Source organism: Anastrepha ludens, chromosome 2 (assembly GCF_028408465.1).
Source record: "Anastrepha ludens isolate Willacy chromosome 2, idAnaLude1.1, whole genome shotgun sequence".
Classification (NCBI taxonomy): domain Eukaryota; kingdom Metazoa; phylum Arthropoda; class Insecta; order Diptera; family Tephritidae; genus Anastrepha; species Anastrepha ludens.
In genome coordinates this window covers 36,585,173-36,599,176 of record NC_071498.1, presented here as the reverse complement: position 1 = coordinate 36,599,176, position 14,004 = coordinate 36,585,173, and the positions used below count along the sequence as shown (strand labels likewise).

The 14,004-nt window shown below is 36.3% G+C and overlaps 1 protein-coding gene across 1 annotated transcript; it reads right to left on the bottom strand.

Annotated features, from left to right (window-relative positions):
- Nucleotides 1-9,496: 9,496 nt before the first annotated feature.
- Nucleotides 9,497-10,273, bottom strand: LOC128858051 (jerky protein homolog-like). Its single transcript, XM_054094018.1, has one exon. It carries the CDS (start codon nucleotides 10,271-10,273, stop codon nucleotides 9,497-9,499), a length of 777 nt encoding a protein of 258 aa, XP_053949993.1.
- Nucleotides 10,274-14,004: the final 3,731 nt, after the last annotated feature.

Genomic DNA, 14,004 nt, shown 5'->3' with positions numbered 1-14,004 from the left:
CCACTGTTTTTGGCACCTAAAGATGACCTGATACCCACAGTTTCGTTCGGAAGGAAATTTGATGTCAGATTTCCATTGCGTGAGCAATGGAGCAATCCAGAATGCATGCAGGGAGGTTTGACGGATATTTTCTTTACCGATGGGTCCAAGACTGAAATAGGGTCTGGAGCCGGATGGTACTTAAACGATAGTAATAAGTATCACTATGCTATGGGGGGAATGGCAACTGTTTTTCAAACAGAAGTTTTTGCCATTCTAAAAGTAGCCGAATGGATAATCGAGAGGAGATGGAGCGGGAAACAGATTGGAGTCTTCAGTGACAGTCAGGCTGCATTGAAGGCCCTGGAGAACGCGAAGCAAACCTCGAAGATTGTTCAAGAATGTAAGAAGAAGCTTAATTCTGTCGCAAGACAAAACAGGCTTGTACTTATATGGGTTCCGGGACACTCCGGTGTTCAAGGAAACGAAATTGCCGACGAATTGGCCAACCGTGGATCAGCGGTGCCCCCACAGGGGCCAGAGCCAATAATCGGAATCAGTCCCGCAGGAATCAAGAACTGGATCAACGATTATGTAGGCAATCTACATAAAGAGCGATGGTCCGGTCTAGAACGCTGCAGAACTGCAAAGTGTTTTGTGACAAGTCCGAACAGAAAACTGTCAAACTTTCTACTAAAACTTAGAAGGAAAGACATTCGGTTGATGGTCGGCATCATTACAGGACACAACCCAAGGGGTCAGCATATGACCACCATTGGAATCATCGAGGACCCGGTATGCCTGTCCTGCTTGGAGGAGGCGGATAGCACTGAGCACTTTCTCTGTGAGTGTCCTGCCTTTGCTAGAGCGCGACTACGGGTATTGGGTTCCGATGTCATGAGAATGAGTAATATTCGTTCTCTAAAACTGGAGGATATTTACAGATTCGCCAAAGAATCTGGAAAATTCTCACAGGACTAACTATCTCTATCTCTGTCTCTATTCTTTCCTATCTCTTTCTCTGATACTTTTCTCCCTCCCTCCTTAACTATCTACCCCCTTTCCAGAGCTTTAAATACAATGGGCTTTTTAGCCTGAGTGTTTTAGGAGCCACCAAATCTCCTGGTGCTCCTTGGCTCGACCTCTTCAAATTCAATTCAACTGAGTTATATAGCTTACATTTAATATATTAGCAACGTAGTTTTTGTTTGTCAAAATAGTTTTTGTGTCTGCTAATGCTGTTGGTGTGATTCGCTTTAGTCTTAATTTCTGCGTTAGCTCCGTGTGCTGTATTTCCTGTACCTCTTTTGTTCGAGTGGGTAAGTAATTTTTGTGCGTGTTTTGTGCTGTATTTCTGAATAACGTCTATTATGGGATCAATGTTTAGGTCGCGGTGTAAGTCTTCATTTGTTATATACCAGGGTGCATTTACGATAGTCCTTAAAATTTTTGTTTGAAGTCGTTGAATTATTTGTATATTTGATTTGCATGCTGTCCCTCATAGTTCAATGCCGTATCTCCAGATGGGTATTATCATTGCCTTATATATTAGTAGTTTGTTGTATACTGACAGCTTTGAGTCCTTGTTGAGTAGCCAATACAGTTGTCTGAATCTGTTTTCTACTTCGTTCCTTTCTTGGATTATGTGGTCCTTCCATGCCAGTTTTGCGTCAATGATCATGCCGAGGTGTTTGGCTTTTGTGTTTTGAGTGATGACTGTGCTATTAATTGTTATCGTAGGATGGTCATGTTTGCGGTTGGTATATATTAATTGGACCGTTTTGTCTGTGTTTACTTGGATTCCCCATTTTGCAAACCAAGTCAACATTGTGCCAATTAGATTTTGTAGCTTCAATGAAGCGACATTTGTATTCCTATCAGACGTAATTAATACTGTGTCGTCGGCGAAAGTAGCAATCATGCTGTCGTCATTTGGGTAGGGAGTGTCATATGTGTAAATTATATACTACAGCAATGGTCCCAGTACGCTGCCTTGTGGTACTCCGGCATCCATTTTTCATACCTCCGTGCATTCGTCCTGATGTTAAACATAGAAGTACCGGTCGCTTAGATAACTTCGCAATAATAGATAGTGGTCAATATTCCCAATATTTGTTTTAACTTATATAGTAGTCCTGGCTGCCATACGCTGTCAAAAGCCTTCGCTACATCGAGATAAGTTGCGACACAGTAGTTTTTCTTGTCAATTTCATTAATGATTTTGTTAGTTAGTCGGTGCACTTGTTGAATGGTCGAGTGCTTATGTCGGAATCCAAACTGGTGGGTGGGAATTATGTTCTTCGCTTGCATGATGAGGTCAAGACGATCATTGATCAAGTTTTCAAATAGTTTTGAAAGAATTGGTAAGAGGCTTGTAGGTCTATATAATGATGGTTTATTATTTCTGAAACTTTTCATGGAATGGGGAAATATTTTAGCCTAATGATGAGTTAAAGATATTTCTTAAGTATATTATTCCATCGTCATGTAGCTTTTTTCATATTTGTCCATTTATTTTGTCATATCCAGGAGAGCTTTTGTTGTTTATGGCCTTGATTTTGCGTCGAATTTCGTCCGGAGTTACTCTCTTGATTGGTTTGTTGCCTGTGTCAGATGTAGCAAGCAGATTATAATTTTGAGTGTCCTTTTGATTTTTGAATGTATTTTTGAAGTGTCTGGCAAGCACACTAGCCTTTTCTAGTGGCGTTTTGGCCCAGGTGTTGTTTTCGTTTAAAATTGCATGTTGGTCAGGTGTTGTTTTTTCGATCTTCGATGTTGTCCGCCAGAGTGAGTAATTGCTGTTTTTTGTTGGATCTAGGTTGGACAAAAAGTTCTGCATTTTTTGTCCTCGAAGTCCTTGAGCATTTCTTTAATGTCCTTTGTCATCTTGTTAAGTCGTGCTTTATCTGCGGGATGTATTGTTGTTTGCCACTCTTTCCTTAGTCCTCTTTTCGATTTTATTGCCTGTTTTAAAGAGTTTGGGATGTCATTTTTGTTATTTTTAGTCTTGATTAATGTCGTCGACTTAGATACCGCATCCATAATTGAGTCCGCAAGTGCGCAACGGCACTATCAATCTGCTTTTCAGTTTTAAGTGGAACATTGATTGATAGTTGACTATCCATAGTTTTTGATAGTTGGTGTTTAGATTATTATATTTTCTTTTTAATTAGTGCATCGACGGTTTTAAGGCTTCAAGCTTTAATCTTGACTGCAGGTCATTTATTTTTAAACTCGCCTTAATGAAAATTACAAAAAAATACAAAAAAGTTGTCTGGTGAAAATCGGCAGCGGCTGTAATTGGGTTTCCGTCAACTTGAATAAAAATTTAAACAATTTAGAAATAAGACATTTTGTAACTATATTCGCATTAGCATCTTAATTTAGTATATTGCTGGCAACCGAGAAGCGGATAATCATCTGGTTTGGCTGTTCAGTAATGCTGAAAAAACAAAAAAAATGTTGGCACAGTGGTGGCGATTGTCATAAAAACCATAAATATATCAAATATAAAAAAATTAGCGAATAAACAATAGCAGGTAAGCTGGAGCATTATCGTAATGCTGGTGACTGAGTGCACCAAAATTCAGTGACCTGTAAAGTAATCTTATCAGAAATTCTTCTTTCCCGCCTTTGGAATTGTTTCTCTTGTCGCCCACAGATAAAACTTCGCCAGTGCCTAACGAACTTTTTCTACTCCCACCTTCTGAAAAGTTGGCCCTTTGTAAGTATGTACATAGAAAGTCCAGGAACAATTAGAAGCATGTTTGCCTTCTTTTTTGGCCCAGTGTCCAACGAATTTCTTCTTCTCCCACCTCCTGAAAAGTTTGTAAGTCCATAGAAAGGACAGGACCAAATAAAAGGAAGATTTAGCCATTTTTCGGCTAAATGGTCAGCTAGTTATTTTCCCTCATGTCCTTCGTGTCCAGGAACCCAACCCAATAATAATGTCTTCAAGTTCCCAAGCTTTTTTAAAAAAATTACAGGCAGTCATGTACCATTTTTGAGGTGATTGTAGTTGACAGAAAGGCTTGCAAAGGCAAATAAGGGCCATCAGAAAAAATGTAAATGTGGGTACCCCACATTTTCCTGCAGAGACATTCCCTCACACATATCTCAATGGCATGTATTTCTACCTGGAAAATTATAGGGTAGAAACCCATTCGAATAGATGTTTTTTTAATTTAGGCCCATTGATTCCCACCCCTGTTCTACCATCTTCTGATTTCGATCCATAAGAGTAACATGTCTGGGATCCGGGTTAGATAGACCGTATTAATTTAATAATAACAACTTGGAAGTTTCTGAATCGAATGGATTTAGAAGATAATGTATCCCCCCTATAAAGAATAGCAGTATGCCGAAAGTCTTCTAAGATCTTTAATGACCTCTCATATCGCCACTTTTTAGATCTGAGATGCTTTTTAATCTTGTAGCACTCAAGCGTGCCTCTTTTTCAATTAAAAGCGATGGTATGCAGAGGAGTTTTCATTCCACTTGTTATATCGAAACAAATGAGGCGGTACAATTTGTTGAGATTATTTACAGCCTTTCGTTGCTTGTCTTGGGCCGACATGCTATGGAAGCATAGGTGGCCATAAGTTAACCTACTGTAACTGTTCTGTAAGTCATTCTGTTGCTGAGTCCAAATGATTTTCCAAAAAGCCGTATACATGCGAAGAATTCTCTTGTGGATTTTGTTGTAACTTTCTCAAGATAAAAGTTCCAAATGAGCGTTTTTTCAAGATTGATACCAGGGTAGTTCGCTTCTGTGGAGGGTTGATTCATTTATGACATGACATTTATTTTTGATGTTCCTATTTCTAGTGAGCGGCCCTGGAGCAGTTTTAGATGGGTTAATAGAAAGCCCTTTGTCGGTGCACCATTTTTTTATTATACTGAAGGCTTGTTGCATGCGGTTAGAAATGGTCTCCTCATGCTAGCCTACAGTGTATACTACCAGGTCATCAGCGTAATCTTGTGTGTGGAATCCTAGATTATTCAGTTTATGAAGAAGGTCGTGATTATAGTGAAGAGTAGAATTTACGACACCTTTTGACAGAGCCTTTAACAGATTTATTAGGACTTCGAAAACTAGAAATTCTATATAGTCATAAGTGGTAGATACTCCGCTTCAGTCTACGCATACACTTTGGAAATCCTTTAAAGTTTAAAGCCTTCGCTCGACGGCAATTTAATGAAGGAACTAGTAAGGAGTATAATTTATTATATAAAATATATTATATATTAGGTTTCAGTTAAATAAATTGTATTTCCCTTGCTATGCAAGAGCAGCCGTTAATGTCGAGCGAGTTAATACAACTGATTGGATCGGTGTCTACACCTGAATACCTGACTGCCTAACTGGCAACACCTCACGTGGACTGCCGTGTTACTTTTCTTAGCTGGATCAGCGATTCCCATGATTGTGAACTGCTAGGTTTGGCATTTTTGGCACGTGATTCCGTTCTTACGTCTGTATTACTTGAGCTGCGCTTTTTATTTTTTCTTATGTTGGTGTTTGCGCTGCGCTATGTTATTTAGTTTTAGTTGCCGTTGCTGCCTGCTGCCTAGTGCTGCGGTATGTTATGGGGAATGGAAATACTTGGAATGCCTGAAATTGTGTGAAGGCAAAACACTCCACATGACTTTGTAAACCTTCTTTGGGTCAATTTCTGTCTGATGTACTCCAAGTGAATGAAATATTAAATAATTATGTGTATATAGCTACATACATACATACATGAATACATTTGCTAATGCTTTTACATGAATATGATAACAAAAAGCCAATACATTTCCTAGTACGTTTCATCACTTGACTTTTAAACTTTTTGAAAATTTCAAATTCATACAAACGAATGTAGACACGTACAGAAAAAAGAGCAGAAAATATTGTAAATAAATGGCCGAGTGAAAGTTGGCAAATGAATTGATGATTTATTGACATATTAAGTGAACCTTTTATGGCACGATGTGAACATTGAATCGCAAATGTACTTACATATATGTACAAATATGTATATTAGGATGGGGCAATTTTATTATTATTTTTTTGTTTTTGGTATCATTCATAACAGATTCACATTTTACATAAAATTAAGAGAAATGTCAACTCTAGCATAGCTCTAAAGTCAATTTCGAGGTACTCAAATTTTAGAAGAAGTTGCCTTTAATTAATACGAAGTTAATATGGAAATTAATAATAATAAGTGCAAATGAATGCTTTTTTTCTCTAATACAAACTTGTATCTGTGAATTTTCGGTACGAAGAATTTATTTTTTATTGTTTTTAATTGAAGAAGCGCAAGATGGTGCAAAATGTTGAAAATAATTTTTTTCATCATTTCACTTTAGTTTTATTTGCATATTTACTGTCAAAAATCAACACTTCGAATTTTCACTTTATTGCGCTAAAGTTGATATACAACATAAATCTGGGTATACAGAATTAAAATTTTTAAAAATTTACAGTAAAACCCGCTTAAGTACCTCGAGCAAAATCTTCAAATTTTTGTAGGTACTTAAGCGGGTTGGGCACTTAAAAGAACCCGCTTAAGTACTTTCATTCGGGTACTTAAAGGAATATATGAAAAATGAGATATAGTTACAATACAGTGTATCACTAAAGTAAGTATGCACCATGATTAACAGCCGAATATGTGAATTTATTCCCAAAATAATTCGACATATTTTTATCAAATGTAGGTATGTAATTGCTATGCAGAATCCCTAACAAGAATATAAAAGACACGATGCCGACATATTGTTCCGTTACCTTGTCTGGCGACATTACGTAGGAAACGGTAAAAATCATATAACAAAAGTATATATGCAGTTCGCAAATTTGTGTATTTCGTTAGTCTTTATGTGATTTATTTGCGACAAAAACCATCAAATTTGTTTCGTTGTGTAAGCGCGAATTATTTTTAAAGTTCTAAAGTGAATTCAAGCTAAAATTTTGGTCATGGCTCCTCGAGGCAAAGAACTTTCACAATATATGAAGGATTTAATAATAAAATTGTACAAAGATAATAAAAGCCAACGCCAAATTGCAAAAGATGTTAATAAAAGCAACGCCACGGTACAAAAAATTATTGAAAAATTTAAAAGAGAAGGTAATACCAAGAACCAACCAAGAACTGGTCGCCCGAAAATTTTCACGGAGCAGGAACGCAGGATAATTGTACGAAAGATACAGAAAACCCCCAAAACGAGTGCTCCTAAAATACAGGCTGATATGGAAAAAGAAACTGGCAAGACTTCTAACCCCCAAACCATTCGTCGTGCTTTGTATACTGCTGGTTTCCATGGTCGGAACATCCGTAAAAAGCCGTTTATAAATAGTACTAACAGAAAGAAAAGACTTGAATTTGTAAAACTGCACGAAACCAAAGACCAAAACTTTTGGAATCCCGTTATTTTCTCTGACGAGAGTAAATTTAATATTTTTTGGTTCCGACGGACGAGAAAAAGTATGGAGAAAAGTAAATTCAGAGCTCGATCCTCAAAACATGACCGGCACAGTTAAACATGGTGGCGGTTCAATAATGGTGTGGGGTTGTATGGCGGCTTCTGGTGTAGGAAATCTGGTTGTGATTGAAGGGATAATGGACAAAACTGTTTATCTCAACATTTTGAAGGGTAATTTGAAGCAAAGTGCATTAAAATTGGGGCTTGAGCGATCATTTGTCTTCCAACAGGACAATGACCCCAACCATACTGCTCTAGTTGTGAGAGAATAGCTGCTGTATAACACACCAAAGCAATTAAAAACACCACCTCAATCGCCAGATTTCAATGTCATTGAACATTTGTGGGAACATCTTGACAGACAAATAAGGAAACATAAAATAAATGGCAAAGATGACCTAAAGAAAACACTTATGGAGGAATGGGGAAAGATTCCAACTTCTGTGACTCAGAACCTGGTAAACTCTATGTCATCGCGGTTAAAAGCTGTCAAAAAGAGTAAAGGCTATCCGACGAAATATTAACAGTTTATTATAATTTTAAAAATTGTTCTTGAATTCGGTTTTTGATTGAATGCATACTTATTTTTGTGATGTGATTTTAAGACTTTTTTCATATTAAGCCGATCTGGCTAAAACAAGAATTACTTTTATATTATTTTTTGTTGTAAATATGTATATAAGACTTTGAAAAATAAATAAAATTGTATTTTGTTTTCGTAGTGTTACTTTTGAGTTTTATTTCTTTTGTATCATGGTGAAATCATCGCTGCATACTTACTTTAGTGATACACTGTATATGAATACATATTCCAGAAAAATGTATATATTTCAAAACAAGAAATTTATTTAAAAAGTAAAAAAAAAATATCACTTAGTAGGAATTCAATTCTTTTAATTCATTTTTACATATGTACTATGTATTACATATTAGGAACATATGCAGGTACTGGTATGATTTCACAAGCATTTGCATGCTTAGGACGTGAAAAAATCTGTAATTTTTTTTTTTGGTGTTGGATTCGAAATTTACCTATAAACAGTTTTGCTTCAAGCGATTCCAATTCATCAAGATCTTGATTTTCACTTTCCATATAATGTTTAAATATTGAAAGCCTCCCCAAAGCTTTCGCTAAAGTAGGCGCAATATCATTGGACTCGTCTTCTGAATTTTCTGTAGCTGATGACTCATGAGATTTTTCTTCTAAGACGGATGACAATATTTGCTCTTCCGCAAGTATTCCAAAACATTGGAGTTCTTCATCGCATCTAACATATTCTCTCCACTATCGATCGGCACATTTATTAATTCTTCAGTGGCCTCCGGGCAATTATTATTAATAAGAAATCCACCCTATGTTATCAAATCAAAAAATTATTGTAAATAATGAATATTTCATTCATTTCACATAGCTTACGGAAACAGTTTTCTATAGTTTCCTTTTTAACTAGCCATCATGCCCGCTTTGCAAAGTATAAAGCATCCAAGATCGAAATGGATTTCACAAAATCTTGGTTTGTTAAGCCTTTTTCGATAGAAAACATTTGTTTTCTTACAAGTATTTGTCTGAAGGCATGAACTATTCATTGATCTAGTGGCTGCAAGATAGATGTGGTATTTTCTGGAAGAAATTCAATTTTGACATTTTCCAGTAACAAGTCAACCACTTTATGGCACGGTGCATTATCAACAAAAAGCAAAACTTTTCTTTGTTGCCTAATCGTATCGCGATCAAACTCTTTTAAAAGATTTATCCAAAGCGAGCTAACCATCCAAGCCTTATCCTGGGAGTAATATGGTAAGTGAGTACTTTTTCCTTTAAGGAAGAGGGATTATTACATTTTCCAATAGCATATACTGTACTCACTGGATTATCCGTCAGTCAATGTAACCCAGCTATGACGGATAATCAAAAATGACGGTTAACTGAAACAAACCTCTATATTATGTACAGAATCGAAAAGTACATTGAAGTTTTGAGAGAAATGAACAAACGGTAAAATTTACATGCATTACATGGTTATATCATTATTTTATTACGAGTTTAGCTTGTTTTTGAAAAGATTTCAGTTAGTGTCTTTTGCTTTAGAGTGACTTGAGTTTTATTCTTTGCGAAAAGAAGAAATTGGCGCAAATGAATCGTGTCAGCCAAGCCGGCTTCATCTTGCATTTCATACCAGGCGATAAATTTCTCTAAATTTGTTGCAGCAATTTTGGTTTCTTGTCTTAGAAATGAAGCAGTAGGATTGTTAACATTTTCATTATTGTTATCTGTTCCATCGTAATCATCATTATTTTCTTCTTCATCATTCACTTCACTAATTATTTGTTCGTCAGTCAAAAGCTCATAACCACAATCATTTTCGTCACAATTCAGCCATTCATTGATCGTTTCACTATTTTCCAATAGCAAAGCCAAAGATGTACTAGTCACAGCATCAGCCTGTGAGACATCGTCACTGTTATTCGAAGGCGATTCTGTATTTGGCCATAGTTTGTTCCAACATTTTTCCAATGTTGTCGACGATAACTCAGACCATGAATCAGCTACATTATCAATTGCGTTTTTAATGTTGTAATTCTTCCAATAATCTGCCAAATCAATATTCTCTTGTGAAACGAGGTCCTGAATAAATTTTTTCCGATATCGACGCGTTAAAGTTTCAATTACTGATTGATTCATGGGTTGTAGAACTGCAGTTGAATTCGGTGGCAGGAAATAACAAAAAATATTACCATCATCACTTTTTAAATCTTCAACTGGATGTGATGGGGCATTATCCAGAACCAAAACTGCTTTCTGTGATAATCCTTCCGACATTAAATAATTTCACACATTTGGGACAAAACTGTTTATGAACCAGTCGCGAAAAATCGTTTGATACATCCAAGCATTCTTTTGAGCATAATAAGCCACAGGAAGAGCATTCATGTTTGATTTTGTGTAACAACGTGGACGTTTAGCCGTATGAACTACAACTAATGGGAGCCTATAACCACTTGAATTTGCGCTAACCATCAATGTTATTCGACGGATAATCCAGGGAGTACTGTATTATTTTTTTTCACTTCCATCAGCATTGCATAAAAATAATAGGGTAAGGCGCAATTTTTGGCTCTTTCCTCCTTCCACAGCAACGCCCTTTCTAGCTAAAGTGCCGCCTGGTAGTGCCTTATAAAACAATCCGCTCTCATCTGCATTAAAAAACGTTGCGGGCTTCATAGTATTTTAATAAATTTTGCAATGTATGTTGTCCGTATTCATTTGCCACTGTAGTGTCAGCATCCGACGCCTCTCCAGTTATTTTTGTAAATTTAATGCCCTCTCGCCTTTTCCAGCGCCACTGCCGGCCATTGGTAGGACAAAAATCAACATGCATCTTATCAGCGAATTCTTTAGCTTTTTTGAGGGGCTGAGCATCTGTAATCACAACATTTGCAGCTCTCATTTGGTCGAACCATTTGGAAGGAGCCTCTTCAACTTCTTTGTTAGGACTTTTACGCAAACGTTTGCGTTTCCAGCAATTAGTGTCCGCTGATTCCTCCACTTTCTTGCGATTTCACAAAATCCGATTTATGATTGAAATGTCGCACTTGAAATGTTGCGCAATCTGATTTTCAAATTTTTCATTACTCTCAAGTAAATGAAGTATTTGTTTTTTTTTGTTTAATTTTTAAACTTGTAATTTATCGCCCTTTGTAGCGATTCTTGATAAATTAGTGGTGTGTATCAAATCAAATATCGATTTTACAGGGCTACCATTGAGCTTCAAAATATGTAAGTACGAAGTAGGTACTTAAGAGGGGAAAATTATTCGAGGAATAGATATTAGTGCACGAAAAATTTAGTCACTTAAGGGGGTTGGGTAATAAAGCGGGGAGTTACTTAAGAGCGGGATTTTTCTCTCATTTCTTACAAAAAGCAGAGTGCCAAAAAATTTTGGTTACTTAAGCGGGTTTTACTGTATTAAATATTTGCAAATTTTGCACAAATTAACTACATTTTTATGAAAAACAAACGAAAAAATTCGTACCTGAAAAGTATTGCGAATATTGCAAAAAGTTGAAGTGGCTTCTTAATCTGAGCACAAGTGCAGCGTTTTTAAATTTGGTAGGCGTGAACTGACTGTAGAGCTATGCATTACAGGACTTTTTTTCTCATAATTTTTTGCAGAACCCTAACTTACCAACAACAATGTCGAAAGAATTAGTTTCGTACATATTGACCCACCCTAATGTATGCAAATACATGCATACATAAAAACATGTGAATTTACGACGGCGCATATGTAAGCGCGTACATAGTAACACGTATGTACATACATACATACATACACACACACAAGCATATGTACATATCAAAACATTTATGCAACATTTTGTATAAACTGAATATTGAATACGACAGCCATTAATTTGGTATTTGCTACAAAAGCAAATTCTGTCTGTCAACACGGAAAACAACAGCAATAAAAATAACACCAGATACAGCGTCAAATGCTTTACACACGCATATGATGCGCCGTTATTTCTGTGCAGCGACGATAAAGTGCCTGAAAAAACCAAATCTTTGTTGGTTTGCATAACAAACATTCCCTATGCCTAGGCGTGTATGCACACACACACATATGTATATATTCATTTATAAAATGCATTTACGAAATATTCATAATTGCATAGCCAAAAAAATGCCAGCAAATGGTGGGCTTGGGGGAATCTGGTGAGCGGTGCTAACTTCAATTACTCACTGGATACTGGTTACTTTTGTACATTTTTTAGCCACTCTTTGCGGCATTTAATTCTCTGTTGCTGTTTCTTTTTTTATTAAAGTGTACAAAGAATCCACTGAAGCAGTAAATAATACATAACCATAAGTTTAAACAAGGCAAAAACGCAAAAAATTAAAACTTCAAAAAAACTTTGACCGACAAAGGGCCTCAATAAATTCTGTCACCAAACAGGCAGTCCCAACGCACACTGAATTTATTTTATATGAATTTATTTGTATTTGTATGCAACAAAATACTTTATGTGTAGGCCAGTGTAAAAGTTAAAAGGACAGACAGATAACGTTGACCGAAAATCAGTCGCTATCCTCCTGATGCAAGCGGATATTCGTTGCAAAAGAAAAAAGAAATAATAATAATTGTAAAAGAGTATAAAAATTGCGATAAATGCAAAGTGGAAATAAAATACACAAAAAACTGGCAATCAACTGCGTAAATATTAAAAATTTAACACAATCATATCCACATGTATGTAGGTATGTACAAATTTATTGATATACGCACATACTTATGCAACAAGGATTGACAAGTGATGTAATAGGAAGAATATAAATGTGCCAGAAAGTCATAAGTAACGCAGTATATCACGTTTCATATACATACAATGTTTATTGATATAAAGGGTGACCATACAGCAATGAAAGTTTGTGCAAATAATTTGTTCCAGCAGCTACCGAAGCTACCAGTCACACTCAGCTGCAAAATTATTTGGAAAGATTTGTCATTTCATCATGTTCAATTTCATGCCTGCCCAAGGTGAGGAAAATATGAAAAATTTGTCGAAATTTCGGCTCAGTTGTAAATATGCAAATTAAAATATAAGCCAAAAAGTCATCTTCTCGAGATGTATTTTTAATATTTCTCATTTTTTCAAATTTGTTATTATTGACGTGATAACGTCTTATCGGTGATAATTCTTATCGATTTAGCCGGCTGCACGTACGAAAAAATGTGTCGTTATCTTGCTCAATCGACGTTACCTTGCTTGAATTGCAAGTGAAAGCGCGGAACGAACGACAAAGAGAACAATCGGCTCCCGCGTTCGGCAACGTTCGACATCTGGCTCTCTCCTACTAATGAACCATTTCTCTGTTGAGAATAGGACGATGCACAGTGCGGCCGATTCCCAAAAAGCTGGCCAAAAGTCGAAAAAAAAAGTTTCTAGATAGAGTTTTTTTGTCTTTGGGTTGGCTACAGTAATGCCTTGAGTAGTGAAAACCGTTCATAGCAACGTCCTGTACCCTAAGTATCCTCTGTATTTTCAGTCGCAACGTGGCATTCGTTTGAGCATCGTATTATTGTCGATGAATAGTGAAAGTTGTACACATTTGAAAGATTTTGTAATGGAGTAAATTGAACAAAACCAAATGGAATCATCTTCGGAAGGTTAGTAAAATACGAGAAGTCTTTAGTACATATCAATACCTCGACACAAAATTTTTAGCTGCAGCAATACGTAGATACATTTTTTGCAATTTTTTTTATAAAATTTGAGTTTTCAAACTGTATAGTAATACATCGCCGTCATATGCTGCTTTGAAACCTATTAAAGGTTACTCAAAAAAGTAATGGTTACTGAATAAAACAAGACTCAGCTGCTACCACTTGCTACCTTGCGACCCCGAAAACATATAAATTTACATGCATCTTGATTATGTTCTAGAATATACGCTATTTCACGTGAGGGGGTGGCTAATAGGGGTGGAAGGGGGTGGATTTTCAAAATTTTAAGATCAAATTCGTAATCAGCGACCCCGACAACCCC